The 23,434-nt window shown below is 40.3% G+C and overlaps 1 protein-coding gene across 7 annotated transcripts in view; it reads right to left on the bottom strand.

Annotated features, from left to right (window-relative positions):
* The window catches only part of cacna1bb (calcium channel, voltage-dependent, N type, alpha 1B subunit, b), a 170,999-nt gene that overhangs the window by 78,483 nt on the left and 69,082 nt on the right, over window positions 1–23,434 (bottom strand). For all 7 annotated transcript variants that reach the window (XR_008830252.1, XM_056402913.1, XM_056402910.1 and 4 more), the window contains exons 8-9: window positions 21,049–21,236; window positions 1,898–2,001 (exon numbers count right to left, since the gene is read on the bottom strand). Coding sequence is in view for 6 of the 7 variants with exons in the window: in XM_056402913.1 (XP_056258888.1) it covers window positions 1,898–2,001; window positions 21,049–21,236 (292 nt within the window). In the remaining variant the exon portion in view is untranslated. The remainder of the gene's footprint in view (window positions 1–1,897; window positions 2,002–21,048; window positions 21,237–23,434) is intronic.

The following is a 23,434-nucleotide window of genomic DNA, read 5'->3' as shown; positions in this document are numbered from 1 at the left end:
CTACCCATAGTCCGATCATCCTATCGATTAATAGCTGATACAATGGGGGTGAGGTGGTTTATGTTACATGAGCGGGATAGAAAGAGCGAGTGTGTGGAGTTTTGCTCGCCTCTCTTTCTCTCTCTCTCACAGATAGACTGAGTGATGACAGTACGATGACAAATACGTTTCATGGTGATGTTAGACCAAAATTGTCATCACAAATAAAGCATTAATTATTCACATTTAAGAAATAGAGCATTCACAATAATTGCTCAAAATGAGCAGCGGGGACGTGCGTCGAAACAGCTGTTAGCTGTTGGCTGGCTGCCCCCCCCTGACTGTCCAAAGGTTGTATTTCCAATCATGAAAAGCATCAGGATAAGAAACTGAACTAAGTGTTCTGTGTGTCGATCTCCTCCACTGTGTTTAATCACAGCGCAGCACCTACACACAACTGGTCCTTGTATGCAAGTGTGTGTGTGTGTGTGTGTGTGTGTGTGTGTGTGTGTGTATGTATATGTGTGTTAACCTGAATTTAATAGTAAAAATCATGATAATAATAAGTTAATACATGAATGGGAAAACAAGCCAAAAATCGTCTTGACATTGGCAAAGGCATGAGCTTTCAGTGACCGCTCTGATGATCACAATCACAAAGCTCATCGTCCATCGGCATGACCCTAAAAGCAGCCAATCATTGGACAGGCCATTTTTGAATTATGTTAAAAAATATATGAGTAAAAACTGTATCAGCAATAGTTTCACAACAAGCTGATAACATGTCTCTACTTGCACTGTTTTTTCTACTTAGATAATAGCCTTATAATTTATAAGACCTGTTGACCCTGTATGATATGCTCCAGAATTGATGTTGTGCCGTCTGACACAGCATGCTTGTATTAGGAAATCACACAGAAAGAAAAGCTCCTCCTTCAGCAGTGGGTTTTATGTGACCTGAAGACTAATGACCACACACATGTTTGCTTTCATCCAGATGCTGGTGAGACAAGGGGCTGTGAGTCACAGCAGATGAGAGGAGACTTCTTGCAAACACAGACTCAGTGAGACGGACAGATGTCAGATCCAGGAGCACAGAGGACCAGGATGATAAAAGCCACAGGTCTTTTCACCACACAAGGCTCGCTGATGAGAAACCCAGAGTAAAAAGGAGAAGCGCTAGATGACGAAGGAGGAGGGGTGAATAATCTGTTTGCTCAATTCACCCTCAATTCAGCATTTTCTAACAAGACATGAGATAACCTTTATCTCCATTGTGCAGCAGTTAACAGACCAATAGGATTGCTGTCCTAAAACTCAAGATTGGTGGACGGTTTGCTTCTTTGCGTGTAGGTAGGCGGGGTTTGATTCAAGCAGCCAGTAAAATGACCACAAGCTGAACCAAATACAGAAGCGCCTTCAGATGCAGTATGTAAGTATTCTCAAAAAGGGGTCCAGTGGTGATCCATCCAAAATCAAGACTTGTTCATCAAGACATCATGTTCTCAATCTAACTGCTAATTTGTCTGATAATTATTGATCCATTAATACTGCTTGTTGCTTTAGTAAAGAGAAGAATGGGAAGAAAATGCAAATAAACTCCTGATTCTAAATCTTCTAAGAAAGTAAAAAACATATAATTTTGAACTATTAACAGTTTGAAATGCAAATGCAAATGTTTAAATCCCCTTTTCGCCCAGTTTGTCATTTTTAAATTTTTTCAGATTTTTTTTTTTATGAATCCAGTTTTTGCACATTTTAATATATAAACCAAACACAAACAAACTGCAGGATTTTCTTAACAGATGCAAATACAGAGCAGATTCTTATAATAGTTACACCGGGTTTATAATCAGCAATCATCAGTCTTGATTAAGCAGAGCTGGAATATGTGTGTTTATGTTTAGAGCTGACTTACCCTGAGAGTACACCAAGAACCAGGTTGAGCATGAAGAAGGACCCGATGATGATGAGAGGGATGAAGTAGAGCCAGTTCCAGGTGTTTCCTGCCACATCATTGGTCTGGACACACACACAAAAAAAAGTATAATTACCATTAAACACATGAGACCTAAAGTAGCACATAATAGAAATGTCTATATATCCTCAGTAGAGGTCACCGATGCAAATAAATACCCGGATTGTCAGTTTCATTTTCATGGAACCACCTTTTTAAAATGACTTGTCACCGTGTCACCACACCATGTATTGTGCACTCGCTTTCAGTTAAAAAGAGTTATTTATTTTAATCAGACATGGTTAATGCACAACTCACAAATAAAGTAAAAGAAATGATGTTTGGTTTTGAGATGACAGGGCATGAATGGGTTTCATCCTACTTTCCCATTTCTCATTCACAGTAGTGAATAAAAATATATTTTTTACGAAGTTTGCCGACTGAAGAAAAAACTTTTGCCAACTTGCGTCGTCAGAAGAATACTGATAACTTTTCAGTTAAGAAAAAAAAAAAAAAGTAATTAAGAAAGATTCTCCCTCATCTCCGTGAGCTTCCTGCCACACAAAGCCATTAACTAATGCTCCGTCCTCTATCACAGCAAAACAACTGTTTCATTCAGCACGAGTTACAGCTCGGAAACATCTATTACCAATGAATTGTCCACAGACAAATAGGTGTGACAATTCAGTCTTCCAATAGGAGTTGTCATGGCTGGGCTGATTAAATGACTTACACTTTCTCTCACTCACTCACTCACTCACTCACTCACACACACTCACTCACTCACTCACTCACTCACTCACTCACTCACTCACACACACTCACTCACTCACTCACTCACTCACTCACTCACTCACACACACTCACTCACTCACTCACACACTCACTCACTCACTCACTCACTCACTCACTCACTCACTCACTCACTCACTCACTCACTCACTCACTCACTCACACACACACACACACACACACACACACACACACACACACACTCTCACACACACACACACACACACACACACACACACACACACACACACACACACACACACACACACACACACACACACACACACACACACACACACAGAGCTAACTGCACTGACCAATGACATTTCATTTCACTCATGTGAAAGGCCTCTAACATTTTAATGAAAAACATTCTTTTTTTTTATAGATTCATTATAGATTTTATATTAATACAAATCAGTTTACCTTCAGTTTTGTGCATTCAACAGCTCTTGCTTTTCACAGTAAACAAAATCAAAAGCTTCGATTAACGGAAACATTTTGGGCTACAAATGGTATTAAAATTACAATAGTCTACATTTTTATGTTAACCATAGATCAAATCACTATGTGTTAAGGGTCGCCCACAGTGACATATTCAAGCCAGATATTTTTTAGGTGGCCAAAAACCATGACACCCAGTGAATGATACCATTGGTCTATATAAATAAATGTGAAATTGTTTTGATAACATGGAAGCCATGTCAAGTTCATAAAATCACAATATGTCAGTGTTGTTTAAAGCTTGTCCAAGTGGCCAAAAACACAATTACCGCTGCTTTAGAAATCAGAGAAGTTTATTAAAATATATGCATTACTGATTTTTCAGATTTTCACCTGTTTTGTAATATTCAATACAAGCACAGCTTATGTTTTCCTGAATAATGCAGCCACAAAAACAAATGAGGCTTAGACTTTATCCAAAGCACTTTGTAGTACTGGCTGGATACTTTATGATAACAGTTATGGCCAAAACTGACTGACTATGTACTTCTGTACTGCCTGAGCAACAACTCATTTTCCCCCAGGGGGTTCTGGGAGTCATCACCCTCTGAGAGGGGCTCCCCACATAGCGGCCTGTTAGCAGGGGACAGACCTGCGGACGGATGGGTTGTGTGAAGCACAGTGACATTTTGCAGACGCCAGTATTGAAGCGCTGCCACATACTGGCTGTAATTGTGATGGGAGGTTCAGGGTGGCTGAATAAGCAGACTGGAGATCTATATTATACACCCCAGTATGTGACACACACACACACAACACACACACACACACACACACACACACACACACACACACCACACACACACACACACACACACAACACACACACACACAACACACACACACACACACACACACACACACACACACACACAACACACACACACACACACAACACACACACACACACACACACACACACACACACAACACACACACACACACACACAACACACACACACACACACACACACACACACACACACACACACACACACACACACACACACCACACACACACACACACACACACACACACACACACACACACACACACACACACACACACACACACACACCACACACACACACACCACACACACACCACACACACACACACACACACACACACACACACACACACACACACACACACACACACACACACACACACACACACACACACACACACCCCCTCTGTCTCAGCTGTCAGAGGAGCATGAGCCCACACACCAGGATAAATGGCTGGAAGAAGCCTCACTTTGTTTCTCTGTATCATTTTTTTCCTCCATGTACAACACTTCATCACTTTCTCATCACTCAATCCTCTGCCTCTTGCTCTCCGTGTTTTGTTAAACGTTAAAATAAATGCTACATGAGCATCCTCTTTTCTTCTCTCTCCATCTAAGTTCAGTTCTATTCAGTTAAGCTTAAGTAATAGTGGGTCATTTTGGGAAATATTCTTACTTTCTTTCCAAGCGTTATATGAGAAGATAAATACCAATGTCATGAGAGTGTGTTAATTAAAAAACTGAAGCCAGGACATTGTTAGCCTAGCTTAGCATACATTCAGGCAGCAGAGCGAAACAGCTAGCCTGGCTCTGTCAAATGTTAGGGGAGAAAAAGCTGCCACACCTGTAAAACTCATTACTTAACATGTTTGTTTAATGCGTACATGAATAAATTTAGGGAAAAATTATTTACTGGAACTATTTCTAGGCCAATAACAACCAGGTGCAGTGGCGTAGCTTCACTTCACACAGTCGTTGGTTTTATGAATTGCAACTTTCTCACTCTCATCAATGTCTTTTCCAACTGTTTTCAGAGAAAAAACTCAGATAAACCAACTGAATGCTACTTATACAGCGCCAAGTGAGAGGAAGATAAATTTAGCATTTCACTGCTAAAGAGCCAGATATTTAACTTAGTTGGTGGAGACCAAAAGAGAGCTAAAAGGGGAACCAATATTCAATCCTAACACTTTAGATTCACATAACTCAAAATAAATGTTGATGTTACTCCGTGTAATTAAATAGCCAACTCTTTAGTAGCATGTTAGCAAAGAGTCTGCTGTGTTTACAACTGGTTGTGCTGCCCTCAAGTGGTCAATTTAGCTAATTTAGTATCTTTGTTCAGAGTTTGATAACATGCAGCTCTTTTGTGTTTGCAGTAGCAACAAACATCTCAATGCTTCTCTCTCCGGGGAACCCGGTATTTCTGGAGTGGAGGAGAAAATGAATTGTACATGCACTCTGTTGCGTCAGCTTTCCGAGAGTCGGCCGGTAAGGATGGAAGACATCTCTCCTGTTGACACATCCTTAATTCTTTGGCTGACAGCTCAGGCAGATGAGCTGAGCTCAGTTGAGTTTGTGCAAATTCTTTTCAGATACTGAAACACAGCGAGGTCTCGTGGTGGAAGCCTAAGAGCTGCTGGGTTTCTCAGATTCAAGAGAGTGAACAAGCTAAAAGCAAGTGAGCACACAATCTGATTTTGTGATGACATTTCGGACTCATTGTTTTTGACTGTTTTCTCTCAAAAAGAAGAAAACAAGTTTCGGGATTTATTAGATGTCATTTTGAATATTACTGTGAATATTAAAACAGAGCATCAACACTATATAATCAGCAACTTTTTTGCATTTTCTCAACATTTTTCTCTGCACTTTCTATGACTAGATGTTTTAGTAAGACGTGCTTGTTGGCAAGAGGATCTTGTTCACTGTAACTACAATTTATTATAAGAACAAAGACGAAGTATCTCTATGACTGAGTAAAAGAATTTCCAGAGTCACTGTCATGAAATACCATTGATCTAGTAGGTAAAGTTTATATAGCACCTTTCACAGATACAGAATCACAAAGTGCTTTACATCAATAAAAAAGTACAAAAGTTCCAAACAGACGAGGAAATAGGTCAGTAAAAGGCAACAAAATAAAATGGAGCAGCTATGAAGACATTTTTTGCAAAATGTCACAGCAGTCTATCGCGATGATAAGGGGAGAGCATTTCATAAATTGAGTGCCACTGCTCGAGAAGCACAGTCACCTCTGGTTTTATAGGAGGTTCAAGGGACAGCCATTAATTTCTGTTCAGCAGACCTTAGAGCCCGGTTGGCTGTATAAGGGAGTAGGAGGTCAGCAATATCCTGGTGTGTTTGACCATGAAAAGCTCTTAAGGTTAGCTCCACTATTTTAAAATGGATGCAGAATTTGACTGATGTGTGATCTTTTGTTATTTCTACTTAAAAGCCGAGCAGCTGCATTTTGGACAGTTTGGAGACGGCTCAACGAAGTTTGACTCAAACAAAAAAGAGCGTTACAGTAATCTGAATAAGAAGAAATAAAAGCATGAATAATCTTGTCCAAGTCAACGATGGTCACCTGAGATCTTAATTTAACTTTATGTTCCTCAACTGGAATAAAACATGAGCTGACTGACATGATTATGAAAAGACAGGGATTGGTCAAAGATGGCACAGACATTTCTAAGGTTATACTTAACACAAACACATACAGTATACTGCTTGATGTTTGGAATTAGATTTTCAGGAGCAATTATAAGAGTGTCTGTCTTATTTGCATTTAACTGAAGTCAGTTGTCAGCCATCCAGATCTTGATGGAGTCCAAATAATAATTTAATGTGGACAATTGGTTACTATCATCAGCAAGCAATACAACTGAATGTCATCGGCATAAGAATGATAACAGGTCTAAACATTATAAGGGATGTATTACAGTCAGGCTTGGATCATCAGCTGAAGTAGGGCATTGGAAACCAAAGTGTCAGACTCGATAATAACTGCTTTATCCATCAATTTAAAGACCAACGTGTCTGAGTTTTTAGTTATTTATTTTCCCTCCTCTTGTCTTGTTTGACAATGTATCACACTATAGATGCCATGGCTGTTGACAGTCCTGATCCTGAACAACTCTCTCTGGCCCATCCTGGACCATCACCTTTGTATGTGATGCAGGTTAAAAGAGAAGAGAAGAGAAGAGAAGAGAAGAGAAGAGAAGAGAAGAGAAGAGAAGAGAAGAGAAGAGAAGAGAAGAGAAGAGAAGAGAAGAGAAGAGAAGAGAAGAGAAGAGAGAGAAGAGAAGAGAAGAGAAGAGAAGAGAAGAGAAGAGAAGAGAAGAGAAGAGAAGAGAAGAGAAGAGAAGAGCTGTACGATTGCCCCTGGGCAGCATGGAAGGACATCCATCACCTCATTTTTCAAACTGTATGTCAGTTCTGGATGGCGGGTGTGATCCAGTATCGTATATAACAAACAGCCTGTGGCACTGTCAAGCAGACACATCTGTGGTTCTGTCTAGATTTAATTCATATATTTATATATTTAGGCTAAGATGTGTGTTTGTGTACTTGTATGTATTTGTCACCAACTCTCTCCATTTTGCCTCGAGTCTACAGATTTTTATTAGTTTTCTCATTGCCTCATTTTTTTCATGCATATTAATCAAATCTTACAATCTTTCACATTATAATTTATATTCATTACATATAAAACAATATTTCTGGTCCTTTACTACTAACTGATATTTATGTATGATATACATTATGATGATTATACATTCACCATTCAAACATCACCAAATCTTAAAATGTTCTGAGTGACTATCCCTATAGACAGGCTTTGGTTCGACAATTTGCCCGGTTTCTATTGTTAGAATGTATGTTATACTCTATGTATGTGTCATTTATATGCATGGGCTGATTAGTTCACCCCACCTTTACATACACTGGGTATGAAGCAATGCAATGAGGTTAAACCACACTGTGTGCACTGTAGGCGAGAAAATACAGGGCATATGGCAACAAAGGCCACTGGCTATACTAATTTAGTTCATTACAAAATTGCTGATGCACAATGTTGCCTTTAGCAAGGTACTTCTAATGACCCCAAATGTTGTTTAAGCATAATGTGATGACACAAAAAAACAAATAAAACAATAGTTAAAGGTCCATATTTTACATTTCTTCCAGTGTTTTATTTAAAGTGTTGATCCATAAGAAGATATATTTATGGTTTTAAGAACCAAAAACCATCTCAATGTAGTTTTACATCTCCTCTCACAGACTTCTCTCTGGAGCTCTAGTAACAACAGGTCTGTTAGCCAATCAGAGGAGAGGATCTGAGCCTCTCTTCTGATTGGCTGACTGTTTTCTGAGAGATTGAAAAAAATATATAGCAGATTTCAGGTAAACACTCAGAGAAACCAAATCCTGCAAGTATGGATGTTGTGTGTTGTGTAGGTGGGCGGGGCTTGGGGCTTGGGGCATGGCTGAGTGTGGTGATTGTTTCGTTGCATCATTAAGTTAGAGAAGTCCCAATGGCTGTTTTTGTGGCCAAATTTCTGAATACAGTGCATTTCTATGTGCATTTCTATTTGGACTGAGCACTTCCCCATGATACTATCACAGTATTAATATTGAACCTAGACCTGCTTCTTACTTTATACAATATGGGACCTTCAAAAAATGTGAGGAATTCCACAAGCAAAAGCTCTGTTTATTCAGAAACATGACAAAAATCAAAAATGACTGACACCAAATCTTGAAAAATGATTGATACACAAAAGCTCATTATGGTAAACTTAAATTCAACTTGTTTGAAAAAACGCTTGGGACCACATACAACCACAAAGGTTGTACATTTATCCAAATTTGTTGTTGTGTCAATAATTAATATTTAGAACATTTTAATCTGCAACTTCTAAATCCTTTCTGGGAATATTATAACTTTACATTGTGGAAAGTTTCAAGAGACGAAGACAAGTCCTGAGTTGTGTGCACATTTCATGTAAATCTGGCTGCAATGGCACATTGTGTTTAAAAGTTAAGGCAGATTATAAAATTGAATAAACCAACTGTAGAAGCCAAGAAGAACTTTGCACCTAATTCAGTGATTTCTAAGTTTGGTTGACCATCTGATATTTGCCCACATGAGTATTTGTACTTCTACTACTATTACATAATGCTACCTCCTGTGACTAACCAAGCCTAAACATAACCAGCATGGAAATTTTCCTTGTTGAAATGGATTAAAAAAATTAAATTAAATTAAAAATTAAAAAAATAAAATAAACAGACTCAGAGGAAACTCATCATCTTCACTCCATCTTTATGAAAGATCTTCAAATAATTTAGCAGCTGCAGCAACTGATCCTGTCACTAACTTCACTTACAGCTGCAGGCGGTCTTATCAAGCAAGGACCATGCTGTGCCTTCTTTTAAATTCCCGTTCAAGTGAAATAGCAACATTTGGCAAAATATTTCATGAAAGTTTTGGTGGAAAAAGTGTTTAAAAACACTTCATATAGCGGTATAATCTACAAACAAACTTTAAGTAATAACTTAGTATATTCAGTGCTTGATTTTTTTTTATATAAATGCACTTCATATCGTTATTCCACCTCTGATATTCCCATGAGTCATCTCTGGCTGACTGCTCTGAATGATCAGCGAGGTGAAAAGCAAAAAGCTGCCACATAATTTGGAGTCATGCATCATGCAGTTGCAGTGTGACAGTGTACTCCCACTCTCAGCTTACAGTGCTGCCACCACGGACACACACAAGCTCACACACAAACACACACACTAATTTTCTCTGATGGCAAGGAAAGCCTGCTGTGATGAAGACAGCCACTCTGAATCAATTCTGCAGATCCTTACAGTCCTGAAACATTTACAACAAGCAGACTGCACTCAACAGCTCAGGTGCCACACAGAGCAAAAGGTCTTCAGAGAGCTGCGTGAAAAAGACAAATTTTCCTGGTTAAATTGAATTTGAAACTCTAATCATCGCTCTCGGACTCAACTGGTTTTCTCTTTTGACACTGAATTAATGTGCTGCTGGTTCATTTTAGTGATTTTTCATCAGCAGTTTGAGCCCAAAAGGTTTACCATTTAAATGTGGACACATAGTTCCTTTCACATCAAAGTACGACTCTCACAGGCTCACAGGAAGTCTGATATCCACAGTAAGGATGGGCAACTTCAGTAATTTCAATATTCGAGTACTCTCATTACCTTATTAACGAGTACTGAATTACTGGCATATTATATAATGTACAGTATGTAAAATGTATTTTTACCATAAAATACATCATATATTATTTCACCCACACGCAACCCACCCACTGTTAATCAGAATCATAATTTTTATAACCCAGCTCACGCAATCTGCGGATTAACCACGGTGCCTGATACTTTTGGCTTTATGATATATTTACTGTGCAGTTCACTCTCATCAGCCTCGTTTCTAGCAGCAGCAGGCAGCTTTAAAGGAGCTATTTGTAAGTCTTGATATTGCTACAAAGCCAGCTTTAGCATTAACAGCTGTTTATTTACCAGTCTGGTTCAGGATCAAGCTTCATTCCTTTACTCACCAAGACCAACGCCAATGTTAACTCTTGTTTCTATCGCTTCTTTTCTTCCAATGAAGTTAGCATGCTAACCAGCTAGCGCTGGCCGGTCTTGTCACTTTCCAATAGCGACTCACTGTAGCCTTCAATCTGCCCTGAAGATTTAGCACTGCTAAGATGGCATATTATAAACTCTTGTCTTGGAAACAAAACGATGGCTGAAGCTTTTGTCAAGCAACAATCACCACCACTCGCTCCTGGCAAGAAACCATGTTCGGCGGGAGAGAAAACATAAAAAAAAAGCCCCTTTAATAAACCACACACAGCCAATACTGAACGTTCACACAATATGTAGCTGTCCATCTGTGCTGCTCTATTTTTATTTTGACGAGCACCGTGACTGCCCTGACTGCACGAGTCTTTGAGCTGACAGGGTCAAGGTGCACCTGCCTCAGCGACTCACACGGCTCTAATGAAGTCAGAGGAAGTGTGTGTGAGACCCCAAGCGTTTCAAACACATGCATTAAACCACACAAACTCTTGTACAGATCTCAATAAAGGGATGCCACAATGCCAGATATCACTCAACATATTAGATCGATGCTAACGCAACGATCACCTTTTTTCCAACAGAGCCCCACCCACTTCCAACCAGTCAGAACAACTCAAGCTTTTAGGTTCTTTAAAAAAAAATTCAAGATTGAGTCACAAGATTCAAATGAAAGCAAATCTAATATCAAGTAGGATCAACATTTTTAGTGTGAAGCCTGAACATGATACAGCAGAAGTAATTAAGGCCGCTCCCAATTTGATGGCGGCCACTGGGTCACCAGGAGAGACAGAGGAAATGTAATAAAATCATGGGGCATGAAATGAAGATTGCAACATTATCAACGCTGAGGAACCACCCACACTCCCTGCTGCTGCTACAACAGAGTCACTTCCCCGCTGACTGGCTCAGAGCTAAAACTGCACTCACAGTGTGAATCAGCGCGAGGCTTTGCTGTCCTTTTGTAGATCATTATCACGGCATTACTGCTAAAGGTTTTTATTATTGTTGAATTGTGTTCATTTTTTTTTTTTTCTTAATAAATCTGAGAAGTCAGAGGAGCAGTGAAGATGTTATTTTTGTGCCCCCATGTCACCTGCCTGTGCTCTACGGTTCTCAGTGTATGTGTTGGGAGGAACAGTGTCCATTTCTCTTAATACCTGAGCTGAGCCGTAATACACGGGATCCCTGTTACTGTAAACTGCACTGCACAGTCCTGGGGAAAAACCAAGTCGAGTCAAACTAAACAACAAAACATATCGTTTGCCTTCCAAAGTATCTTTACAGTACTTTCCAAAACCCTTACATATGACCATTACAGATATGATCGCTGTGATTAAGGTTCGGTTCACGTCTATGTACATGAACAGGTTGGTTAGGATTCTGGAAAAGTTTTGGTAAAAGTTACAGTTCACATCTTTGTTTTCCAAGACTTTCCACTCAAGAGAGAACAGAATTGGTCATTTTTTCAAATGTCTTGAAAGTTTTTACATTTAAAGGGGAAGTCTGTTGAAGTCTGTTTACAGGTGCTGGGGAGTACAACTGCGTGTACTGTATAAAGTCGTTTGTGCAAGTCGGAGCTGTGTGAAATCTGATATATGTCCTCGAGTGATGTCACTTGAGTCAGCGTTGGTTGCTGTCTGAACACTTTAAGTTTGAAAATATTATACACAAAATATGAGCTTGAAGCTACATTAGCTGCTAGTCACATAACCCACCCAAAACCTGAACTCAAAAGCTGAGTTGTGGATGTATGGGTGACCTACAACTCAGGCCTGTGCCCGAACACGTCCTGTGTAGACACACGTGGAACACTGCCAACATGCTGCTCCCACTACGCCTTAGACATGGCATTAGGAAGTAGGTTGGGGTAGATGGTTGGGCCAATAAAATGTGCAACTTTGACACAGGACACCATTGTTGGTCTCCAGGGTTAACCATGATTATGATCTTCCCTCACTTTAACCAAGCAGTTATTATCAACCTATACAGACTACAACCATTTCCTAACCTTAAAAAAGTAATTCTTTTTATTCCAAACTATAGCCACTGTAGCCTTAACAAAGCAGGGTAGAGGGACTCCAATGAGAGACTGATGTCAGAATCAATGAGTCAGATTTGATCTCGTTGCTGCTAGATGGTGATAACGTGCCAACAATATCTAACCGGGGATTTGAAGGTGAAAATGAAGGTGAACATGTTTTCTGCTGGAGAAAGACAAATGATATGACATGTTCTGTTTAGACCAAGAAGCACTTCAGATTATTATAGTGAGAACAAGAAAAACAGTACTGTACTAATTCCTTCAGTAATTTGTCCTCATATTAATATCCAGTTTTCTCCTTGAGAGCTGACTGTTACTATCACAGCATGAGAAATTTAGTGGATGTAGGGGAGGGGTGAAATATGAAGGAAAAGCCAGTAAATGACAGAGTAATTTGGAAGGATAATGCTCATTATTTTCCTCTGCATGCTAATTTGAACTTCTGGATGCGTATTCCACTGTAATCTGGCCTCCAACGTTCTAGAGTTGCATATCAGGAACATCCACCATGTGGTTTAGCCGCTAAAGACGACACTGATGGGAGGATATTTTGCTCAAGTCAAAAGCACAGCTCTGCAGCAGCTGGCAACATTATGATCATTAGCATAAGCTGAAATCTCTCTTCATGCACGCTCCCTTCCCTTTTCCTCTGGTCTGTTCATGATTAAAACATCAAGACGGAGCGTTGACTCAGTTTGGTGACACTCTTGTCTTTCCCGGGCTCCCTCATAGGGTGTAAAGACTTCACTGAATACCTACCCATTCATTTCAGGAAGATTAATGTGTTGATGCAGATTGGGTACTGCAGGGTGTTGCATACAATATACAACAAGTCTTTGTAGCTAATTGACAAAACAGGCTGTTTGTTAATGCCTTCCAAATGACACATTAAATTGATTGTAAAAACAATTCATATGAGAGGTTTCCTGATCTTCCACCTCTGTAGTTAATGTTTGGTTTAGTCACCTAAGGCTACTAGGTGTAGTGTAGTGTAGGGAAACTGTAGTTTTGATGGAGACGGGATACACACAGTGGACTCGTTTGTCAAACCAATGACCATTGAATGTCAGCTCCTCCTTAAGAGACGTTATGTTTTCCTTTGCTGTTCTTATGACCGCAAGAGGTCGATGTAAGTCGTCATATATAACAAATAACCAGTATAGTTGTTTTTTCTGGTAAGGACAGTCTTCTAGTTCGTTTCCTATTTCAATCCATTTTAATCATTACCACGATTGTTAAATAACATTAACTATGTGTTCATTATTGTAACTATGAGGGTCCTCTATCAAATTACTTAATTTAACTCAAACCACGATCTTTCTCCAAAACCTAACCAAGTTGTTTTTGTTCGTAAACCTAGCTTTACTATAGATTTGTTACATCATAAATCCGTTAGTTATTTATTTTTCAACTGTGATTTTCAACAGTTTCTGTGGCATACAAATACAAATTATATAATACAAATATACAAATTTCAGGAAACGTTCCTTGGCCAAACGACCAATATGGTTGCTTAGGATGGAGGACTTGGGTTTTTAAGATTATGGGTAGGATTTTGCCAGTGTTACACTGCTCACATTACAAGATATAGGATGGTGTGTTTGCATGTATCTGACTGCCCAAAGCACCGTCTGGCCTGATGATGTCGCAATACATTTAGCAGAGATTGAGTCAGATTCAACTTTCTTGCCAGACATCCCTGCATTTTTTGTAGCTGTGGCCTTCTTCTTCACGACCCTTACCACTGTAGTGGTCTCATTGAAATGTACAAAGTGCTACTCCTGGTCTGATAGGCTGTTTTTTTTAGGGGGGTTTTTTGCCTTTACACTGGGTTTGCGTCATGCACATAAAAATAGCTTTTTTGAGCGTCTGAGCAAGTTTTTCAAATATTAAATCTGCTTAAAAAATTTAAGTCTTCCTGTCTGATCTGCCTTCAAACTGGACTCCTCAGTTTGTGTTTCATCTTCTCTCTGGCACCTGTAACAACATGCTTCCACTTCACACCATCATAGGCAGCGCTATTGTCAGTCTGAATGCAACCTCATTGTCACCACTCCCTCCGGCTGAAGACTAACATGGCAGACACCGGTGTTTCATTTCACTACGTCGGCTGCCGGGAGACCGCAGGATCCTGGCATGTGGCCTCACCGGGGGAGCGGAAGTTATGAGGTAAGTGGGGGGGCTGGACTGCAGAGAGGATGCAATGAGGGAAGAAGAAGCAGAGGAGGCAGGATGGTAATGACTGGGAGGATGGGGAGAGGCACTCTGCATTTTCTCTTGCACCATTAGAGAGGAGGGTCTGAGCAATCCCCCTCAGGGCAGAGGTAGCACAGTCATCAATCTGTGAGGTTAACGTTGGGTTACGGGAAAGTATGTAATCCACAGAATCGAAAACCCCCATCCCCACCCCCCATCCGAATGCTATTCTGGCTTCGTAATGTTATAGACTTCACCCTTCCCCCCTACATCTGTCCCAAGGGTGCATCTTCATTTGTAGACTCTGGACATTAATGCATACATGACATGCATGCATGCTCTACTGCATTCACACAAATACACCTATGGCTCTTTTCCACCTCACAACATTGTCATGATCTCTGCTTTTATCTCGTGGCACATGCTTCAGGGGAAAGTTTGTTCAGCAATACATTTCAGCCCTGCTCATATGTTGAGTTACTGGAACCTTTAGGAAGCGATAACAGCGCTATCTATCAAGGTGAGTCAAGGAAGTGTCATCACTTCATGAGGACTACTGAAGAAATGATCATTTACTACCCCATCTGCAATGACTGTTGTCTTTCTTCTTCCCACAGCCTGTATTTCCGAAGCGTCCTGAGTTAGACAGCACCAGAAGTTCTTTTAAGTGCGGGCTATAAAACATTTCATGTCAGGGGTTCTTACGCAAGCAATAATATATGCTGAGGTGTCCCGATATAGAAAGTAACAGACAAGGAGGAGGCACAGTCTGTTCCAGTGACATCTTCCTTCATAGATAGCTACCTAGCTACGTTATGTTCGTGACACATAGTGCCACAAAAATGGCCACAAAAATGGTTAACAGCAAGGATAAGCTTAAAACAACCGTAGAGTTAGTTGTCAATCAACTTACAGAAATAAAAGCTCTTGAATTGGTATATGCTGTAGATACATCACCTTTCTCTGATTGGTTAGGGCAAAATGAAAGAAGACCAAGGCTTACATGAACACTGCGCTGAATTAGCAGGCCACATTTAACCCATGCCAGGTAGGCACAAACAAGTATCTCCACAGCAGCGGTTCTTGTAATGGATAACTGGCACTTTCTACTCACACAAGCCAGCAGGGTGATGATCCACCGGCACAGTGAATGAGTCACCAAAGGCTTCAACAGACAGATGGAGTGAGCCAGGTGCCACAGAGGTGTTAAACCTCAGTGAAGCTCTTCAAAGACTGTAAAAACCCTCTCCAATGAGCTCAACTATACCTCCTTTTACAGAGCCTGTTCAAGGCGAGAATGTTGCACATTTATTCTGTTTTACCCTCCCGTATAATTGTTGTCCCAGCAATAAGCCAGCAATAAGACGGTGTAATGAAGGGGCTTCTTAACAGCAATATAGCGGGATCTTTGTTTAAAAGGGGCTAATGTCTTTATGCTGTGTGGTAAATCCTCAAGAGCAGCAATTGGACCAATCAAAACAGTCCAAAAATGAGCATCGTCTTATTCAATGAGATGCATGAATGGTCTCTACAAGGCCACTTAATCTGAACACCACTTCATGCTCGCGAATCTTGTCATGGAGGGCGTTCTTCCTCTGGGTGCAGGAAGAAGGATAAGACAATAGAACCAGAGAGGACTACATAGTAAAATTGAGCAGTGTAAAGAGAGAGAATGAGATAGGTGGGCAGAAAGACATACGGTAAGGATAGACACACAAAAAGCCTGTAATAAAAATAACTGCGAGGATCAAAAGAATTGACTTTGAGCAGAAGGAAAAGAAAAAGACCAAAATACAAAGAAAAAGTACCAACTGAGAGAAAAGGCATTCTCGGATCACAGCAGTGTGGGTCTGCAGTGCTTAGGATAATGAGCCAGAAAAAGCTACGGGAGATGTTCGGAGTGAAACGAGGAGGAACAGAGAGAAGAGGGAGAAGATGGAGAAAAACATGGCTCTGTAAGTGGCTCACAATATAGTGCCAGTTAGCTGCTGTCTCCTGGGAGAGGAACACATGGAGCCGAGGGAAGAAGGAAGAACGCTGGGAAAAGAAAATGATGGGGAGAGGAGACAAATATAGAGGAAGGGAGAGGAAAGGGGAAAATCAAAGACGGAGAGGAAGAGATGCGCAGGATAAAGAAGCCCATGTACAAATAATGCCACAAATAATTAATTTGCCAAATAAAATTGAAAGTGGTCAACAATAATTGATTTCACACAGCGGAGAGCAACTCAGTATGACAGCATTAACTTTGACAGTTATTGTAACTGATTCCTTGGGTGTGTCCAATCAATTCAGCTTGTGACAAGTTCTACACACGTCAAGAATAATTAAAGCCAAACAAGCAAAGGAATCACCTGACCACACTTTTACTTTCTTAACTTTTCATTCATTTGCAAAAAATTCTAAAAACATGTTTTTGTTTTGTCATTATGGATTTGTTGAGTATAGATGGATAAGGCAAAATGGCAAATTTTATCCAGTTAGAATCAAATCTACAACATAATAAAATGTGCAAAAAGTGAAGGAGGTCTGGGGACTTTCTGAAGCCACTGTATCATTCGGCAGGTACAACTTGTCCAATATGTGAGGCTTGTGTTTGATTTTGCATACATCATTTAGTGAAAAAAAAAATAAAAATGAAGCTCTGAGTCAGACAGCCATTGTGGGATTGGCCTAGAGACTTTTTAGTTCTGCTTGGCTGGTCGTCCCTCATCCTTTAGGGATCCTTATTTCTCTTCTAAGTGTTCTGAGATTGTACGTTTTTAAAAGGCACATGCTTTTGGCTGCCCTGTAAAAACAGAGAGGTTCTGGCATTTAGATAACAAAACTGTTTGGGCTGGTGACAGAAAGACAAAGTGTGTGTGTGTGTGTGTGTGTGTGTGTGGGGGGGGGGGGGGGGGGTCATCCCACTGACCCAGTTGTCTGAGACATCGGCGTAACATCTCTGCTTTGAGTCCAGCCACAGACTGTTACATATTAAGATATATGCTATATGTATATCATATATATGCATTTGACATAATATCATATTGGTTTGGGCAGCACAGTGGTTAGCACTGTAGCCTCACAGGGAGAAGGTTCTGTGTTTGTACCCCAGGCCTGGGGCCTTTCTGTGTGGAGTACGCGTGTTCTCCCTGTGCCTGTGTGGGTTCTCTCCAGGTACTCCGGCTTCCTCCCACAGTCTAAAGACATGCACATTAGGTTAATTGGCAACTCTGAAGTGTGCGCATGTGTGCGCAAGGGGTTGTTTGTCTCTATATGTCAGCAATGTGATAGACTGGTGACCTGTCCGGGATGTACCCTGCCCTCGCCCAGTGTCACCTGGGATTGGCTCCAGCCCCCCCGCGGCCCTACAAGGATAAACAGTTTAGATAATGGATGGATGGATGGATTATATTGGTTTAGCAAAGGTGTTGTTATATCACAAGGAAAACAACAACAAACATAAAACAATAACCACCATTTATGTATGTTTTTTGTTTTGTTGTTGTTTTGTTTAAACTTTTTAACTGTGGACTTCAGTAGTGCTGTTGTATTTTTTTTTTTTTATTATTATTTTTTAAATTATTTTTTTTTAATTATAAGTCAAGACATAACATAACAAATTTGCAAGAAAAGGTCAAATTAACTGAGGCACAGAGAACACAATTTAAAAAAAAGGGCAGGAACAACATTATCCTAACAGATGCATATAATCATATTGGTTAGAGGTATATTAAAGCAGGCTGTAGATGATCACAGCATAACAGGTTCTGTGGCATTTCTTTATATAATATTTATCATCAAGTTTAAATTCTATTATATCTCATCACATTCTTTAAAAAAACGTAGACATAGTATCTGCTATTGAGCAAAGAGCCAGTCGATTATCATGTGTAGTCCCTATGTGTGGACCAGATCTCTCATGTGTTGCCATTGCCATCACTTGGTATCATATCCAACACATTAACATACCTTATTAGTTGAGTAAAGACTCCCAAACTATTTGGAAGGTTTCACTTTTCCTTTTCAGAATCAAGGTTATCTTCTTCAAAAAAACAACAATTACTAATTTCTCTAAGCCAGCGGCCCACCTGAGGTCTTTGAGTGTTCTTTGAAGATAAGGTGATCAAACACTTTTGGCCTTGGTAGTGCTACTTTAGGTGTATTTTGGTCTTTACTGGACTCAGTATTGACACAACCTTTACGAATTGTGCATGGCTTCAAAGCCTAAGTCTCCTGCTTCTATCTGTGAAAAAGCACTTCAGGATGCCCATATCACTGCAACAGCTGTTGACACAGAATTGTTTCAGACTTACGGCTGTAGCTCCAAAGTGTTTTCCACATAAAAAGGTAACTACTACAGGCCCTATGTTCAGCTTGGTTCAGTCTCTCATCTACTCATTCTGACATTTTGGTTGTAAAATTTAAAGTGTTAGCTTTCAAATGAGATCAGGGTTATGACTACCACTGTGATTTTGGTAATCAAAAAGTCTGAAGAAGAGTAACCTTATAATTTATTGGTACATTATTTTGGCCCTCATGCAAAAAAGTGGGGGTGCCTGGTAACTGCTTAATAAAAATGAATAACAGAGAGTGCATAAGCATTTTGGAAGAAGATGTTGTTCTGATGGTGCTAAAATCAGCTGTAAAAAACCAAAAGATCAAGAAAAGGAAAAATCTAGGCCTACATATATCTGTTTGTTCTGTTATAATATAACATACTGTATATTATAATTTATACAACAGTTAGTTTCGATCACGTAATTTGATTGGACGAGCGGCATTCTATGAGCGCTGATATAGAGTACACAGCACTGGGACTTTTAACTATATGTATCACTCCGCTTCACAGGTGTTCTATTAAGCGTTAATCAGAATTACATTAACGGTCGTTATCTATCTTAGATTGTAACAAACTCTGCAATGATGAAACTATTTCCAGAAATACCTTTTGAATTAAATGATGTGTGGTCGTCAGAAAAGGATGAAAGAAGAACCCTGAATTCTTCGGCACGCACTTAACAGTAACGTCTAGACAAAGTAGCAAGCTACTGTGCACTGTGCACGACAGGAAAATGTTTGTGTTGCTTAGCAACAGTTCAGTACCAGTCCAGTTGTGGAACTATTTGTGTTGGCATTACGAAATAAATGATGAAATAAACAAACACATCATAATCATCTGTTGTTGCTTATTACTTTTAACTAGTATGGTGCACGCAGAACTGTTGTATAAAAGCAATATCACACTCAAGGTCGTGATGTTGTACTGAATATCAGCACAGCTGTGATTTGATCATAGGTACCAGGCCGCAGGCCGGGTAGCAAAGACAATCACTGCCATATAATATAATATAATAACCTCAATAATATCTCCCTAGAAACAAATGCAAAATTTCAAACAGATTATATTCAGAAGTTTCTGAGTTTGAGTAGTTTCAGAAGCTGTGCCTGTGTGAAATATACTGGTTGTGGATGGAGACACCAGGCATGGTAGGCAAAGATGTTGCATCTCTGCCAATTTACGCTTATTCAGCCAGGTATTTTAAGAAATTAATCTTGTCACCTTTTCTACCTTCTACTCACTGTGTTTTTAGGCATAAAGGCAAATTCCTCATATGTGAAAACCTGCTTGGCAGTAAACCTGATTCCTATTTGGTTTAGTCTAAACCTCCAGGGCTACTGCAAAGATTGCCTGGTGTATGGGGCAAGAAGAAATGCAATGGGGTCATTAAAATCAACGGGGTTTGTACATCCATGAGAGCATGCATATGCTCAACAAATTTCCTAGCAATCTGCTCATTAGAGAAGAAGACACCTTGATACTGTATGAGCTGTCCCTTAAAGTTCACGCTCTGAACAACATGAAGGTTCCCAGACAATTTCATGGTGCTCTAGCCATAAGATTTTGACATTTCTTGTGCACTAGTGATTTTGGCCAGAGGGCAGCAATAGAGGAAAGGTCAAGGTCGCCAAAAAAGCATTAGGGTTAATTCTCTGAGGAATATCTGGTAAATTGACCAATGAACACACCGACTAAAACAAAATCTAAAACTCTGCCACTAGGGAGTGAGAAATAATTGAACAAAGATGTTAAGATTGGAGATGATGAAGAAGAACCTGTGAGGAACAAAAGACAGCAGGAAATCAAGGTCCAAGGTCTTTAGTGTTTATAGACTCACGCTGTAGAGGATGTCCACCCAGCCCTCCATAGTGATGCACTGGAACACAGTCAGCACTGCAAACAGGATGTTGTCGAAGTTGGTGATACCAAAGTTGGGTCCAGTCCAATACTCTCTACACTGGGTCCCATTGGGACACGTCCTGGCTGGGGGCTCCTGACCACAAGGCCAGTCGGCTACTCTCTCACCTGAGCAAAAGAAAAATAAAGAGAAATAGGGGAGTGAGTTTTGAAATGAATATTTCTGTTATCAGTTGAACTTTTTCACATAACACTGTTATTAAAGTATCAGATGAGAATAATGCAGAGATCTCAAAGTGTCTACACAGATTGTAGCAATGGCTTCATATATGTTGAAAACCATTGCCCCCTAATGCTCATACATTTTATCAACGCATACTTTTTTGTTATGTGGGTCAGAAGTGCAGCAGGGACAGTGAAGCAGCCAGATGTCACTTTCCCCTGTAACTTCCTCCAGCTGCCTCACACTGCTCCAATGTGTCCCATTATCTCCGAACAATCAGTCATGACTTCTAAAGAGAAACTCACAGGGGATATTCCTCACAGGTGCTCTGCCCACTTCAACTGATACCTCTCAACGAAGACCACTGACCTCCTAACCTTTTCATGCAGAGTGAGTCTGCGGCCTGATTCTGTCAGTCATTACACAACACTAGTGACCACAGGTGAAGGTCGGTACAACGATCGACTGTCAGCAGCATGCTCCAACAGAGCGGCACTGCCATCACAGCCGAGTTACCCAACCAGCAACCAATGTCACAGCCCTTCTACTCCACGCAGGAAATCTGGACATTTCGTCAGATTTCCCCTTTACCCTGGTTCAGATTTGATTTCTGTTGTTCTCTGTACGGTTAAGAAAAGTTCTCTGAAAATCATTTTCATCCTTGCTCGGCAGGTGATACTAATTCAATGTTCCAAGTTCTTTAAGATGGGGCTAGCAGTGATGCAGATCATGACTGATCAAGCAAATGTGCCTTTACATCACATCAAGGACCCCTAGAAAATACACAAATCAATAACCACTATACTATTCCATCTGCAACATTAAAACCATTCAAGGTCCAAGTTGGACATGCTTTCCTAGGACGATTATGAAATCCAAGCCCTGTAATCAGAAACAACCAGTTGTTATTGCAGTGAATGGCAGGATTGAGGATATGCCATATCGCAAAACTCTGCAGGGAAACAATAAAGAAAATGACAATTTGAAGAAACTGCAGTGAAAAAGATGAAAATGATTCAAGTGATTCAATTCACTGTTAAGGTTTTATATGGACATGTTTGCACCACAAGTTATTACAATGAAAAGTCAGCCTCAGTACTGGAAGTCCTAATATTCATGCCACTGTCCCCCCGGCTCAAACAAACTGAGATCTCTTTCGTGGTCACAGTGTATCTCACATCTTTCATTCAAACCAGCGGATCATGCAGCCGCCAACAGACCACAGACCACTCTGGTTTAAAGGGCCTGAGTCAGACCATGATGTAAGTGATGCTTATTGGTCTTTACTCGCACACCTCACTGTGACGAAATCCAGTCCTGATGTTACTCGTACAGACGCACCATCATACCGGATGTTAACTTCATGTGAAAATGTAAGTCAAGACATCCACATTTAAATACAACACCATGCTACAACACGTTTTTGGAAGTATTACGTAATAACACAGATGGGAAGCATCAGAATCGTACGTCTTCAAGCTTATCAATTCCTTTTATCGATGCCGACATGATTTTCTGACAGTTAGAGCTGGGTGGCCCTATATGTGCGATATGCAAGTTACTTAGGCCCCCGCAGATTATTCCAGGGCCACGCCCCTGCTTACCTCCGATGCGGGTATCAGTGTTCACTACTTCGATGCGAGGATGAAGTGGAACTATCATTTTGATTATAAAAAGAGAAAAAAACTCACCATGAGAGTGAGTTGTGGGAACAGCAATCAGGCAAACTTGTTATCTCTGCTCTGAGTTTGATGTCAGTAAATAACAGTAGTGTAACATTAAGTGCTATCTTGCAGTGCATCTCTCTGTAGTCTGTCTGTCTTGCTAACCTAACTGGGCAGTGCAGCTCTCGGTCTCTCGTGCTCAGCAGCCACTCCCGGGGCTGTTCTGTGACTTTGTACCTGACAACAGTGAGAGTGAAATACAACTATTTATTCCGTTTGATAAACCGGCAACAGTGTTTATAAACCGCGGCTCGGAAAAGATAACTACTGTTGCGCGCGAACATGTGTTCGAAACAAAATGAAACTTGAGCTTCCCAGCAGCAACCTCTGTGGGGGACGATATATGGCGCACATAAATTTTAAAACAAAACTCTGTACTAATAAATGCCAAAAGCATTTGCACTATTTGATGATGCTTT

The sequence above is a fragment of the Seriola aureovittata genome, chromosome 18 (assembly GCF_021018895.1).
Source record: "Seriola aureovittata isolate HTS-2021-v1 ecotype China chromosome 18, ASM2101889v1, whole genome shotgun sequence".
Classification (NCBI taxonomy): Eukaryota; Metazoa; Chordata; class Actinopteri; order Carangiformes; family Carangidae; genus Seriola; species Seriola aureovittata.
Note: the sequence above shows the minus strand (reverse complement) of the source record. Positions and strands in the feature narration are given on the sequence as shown.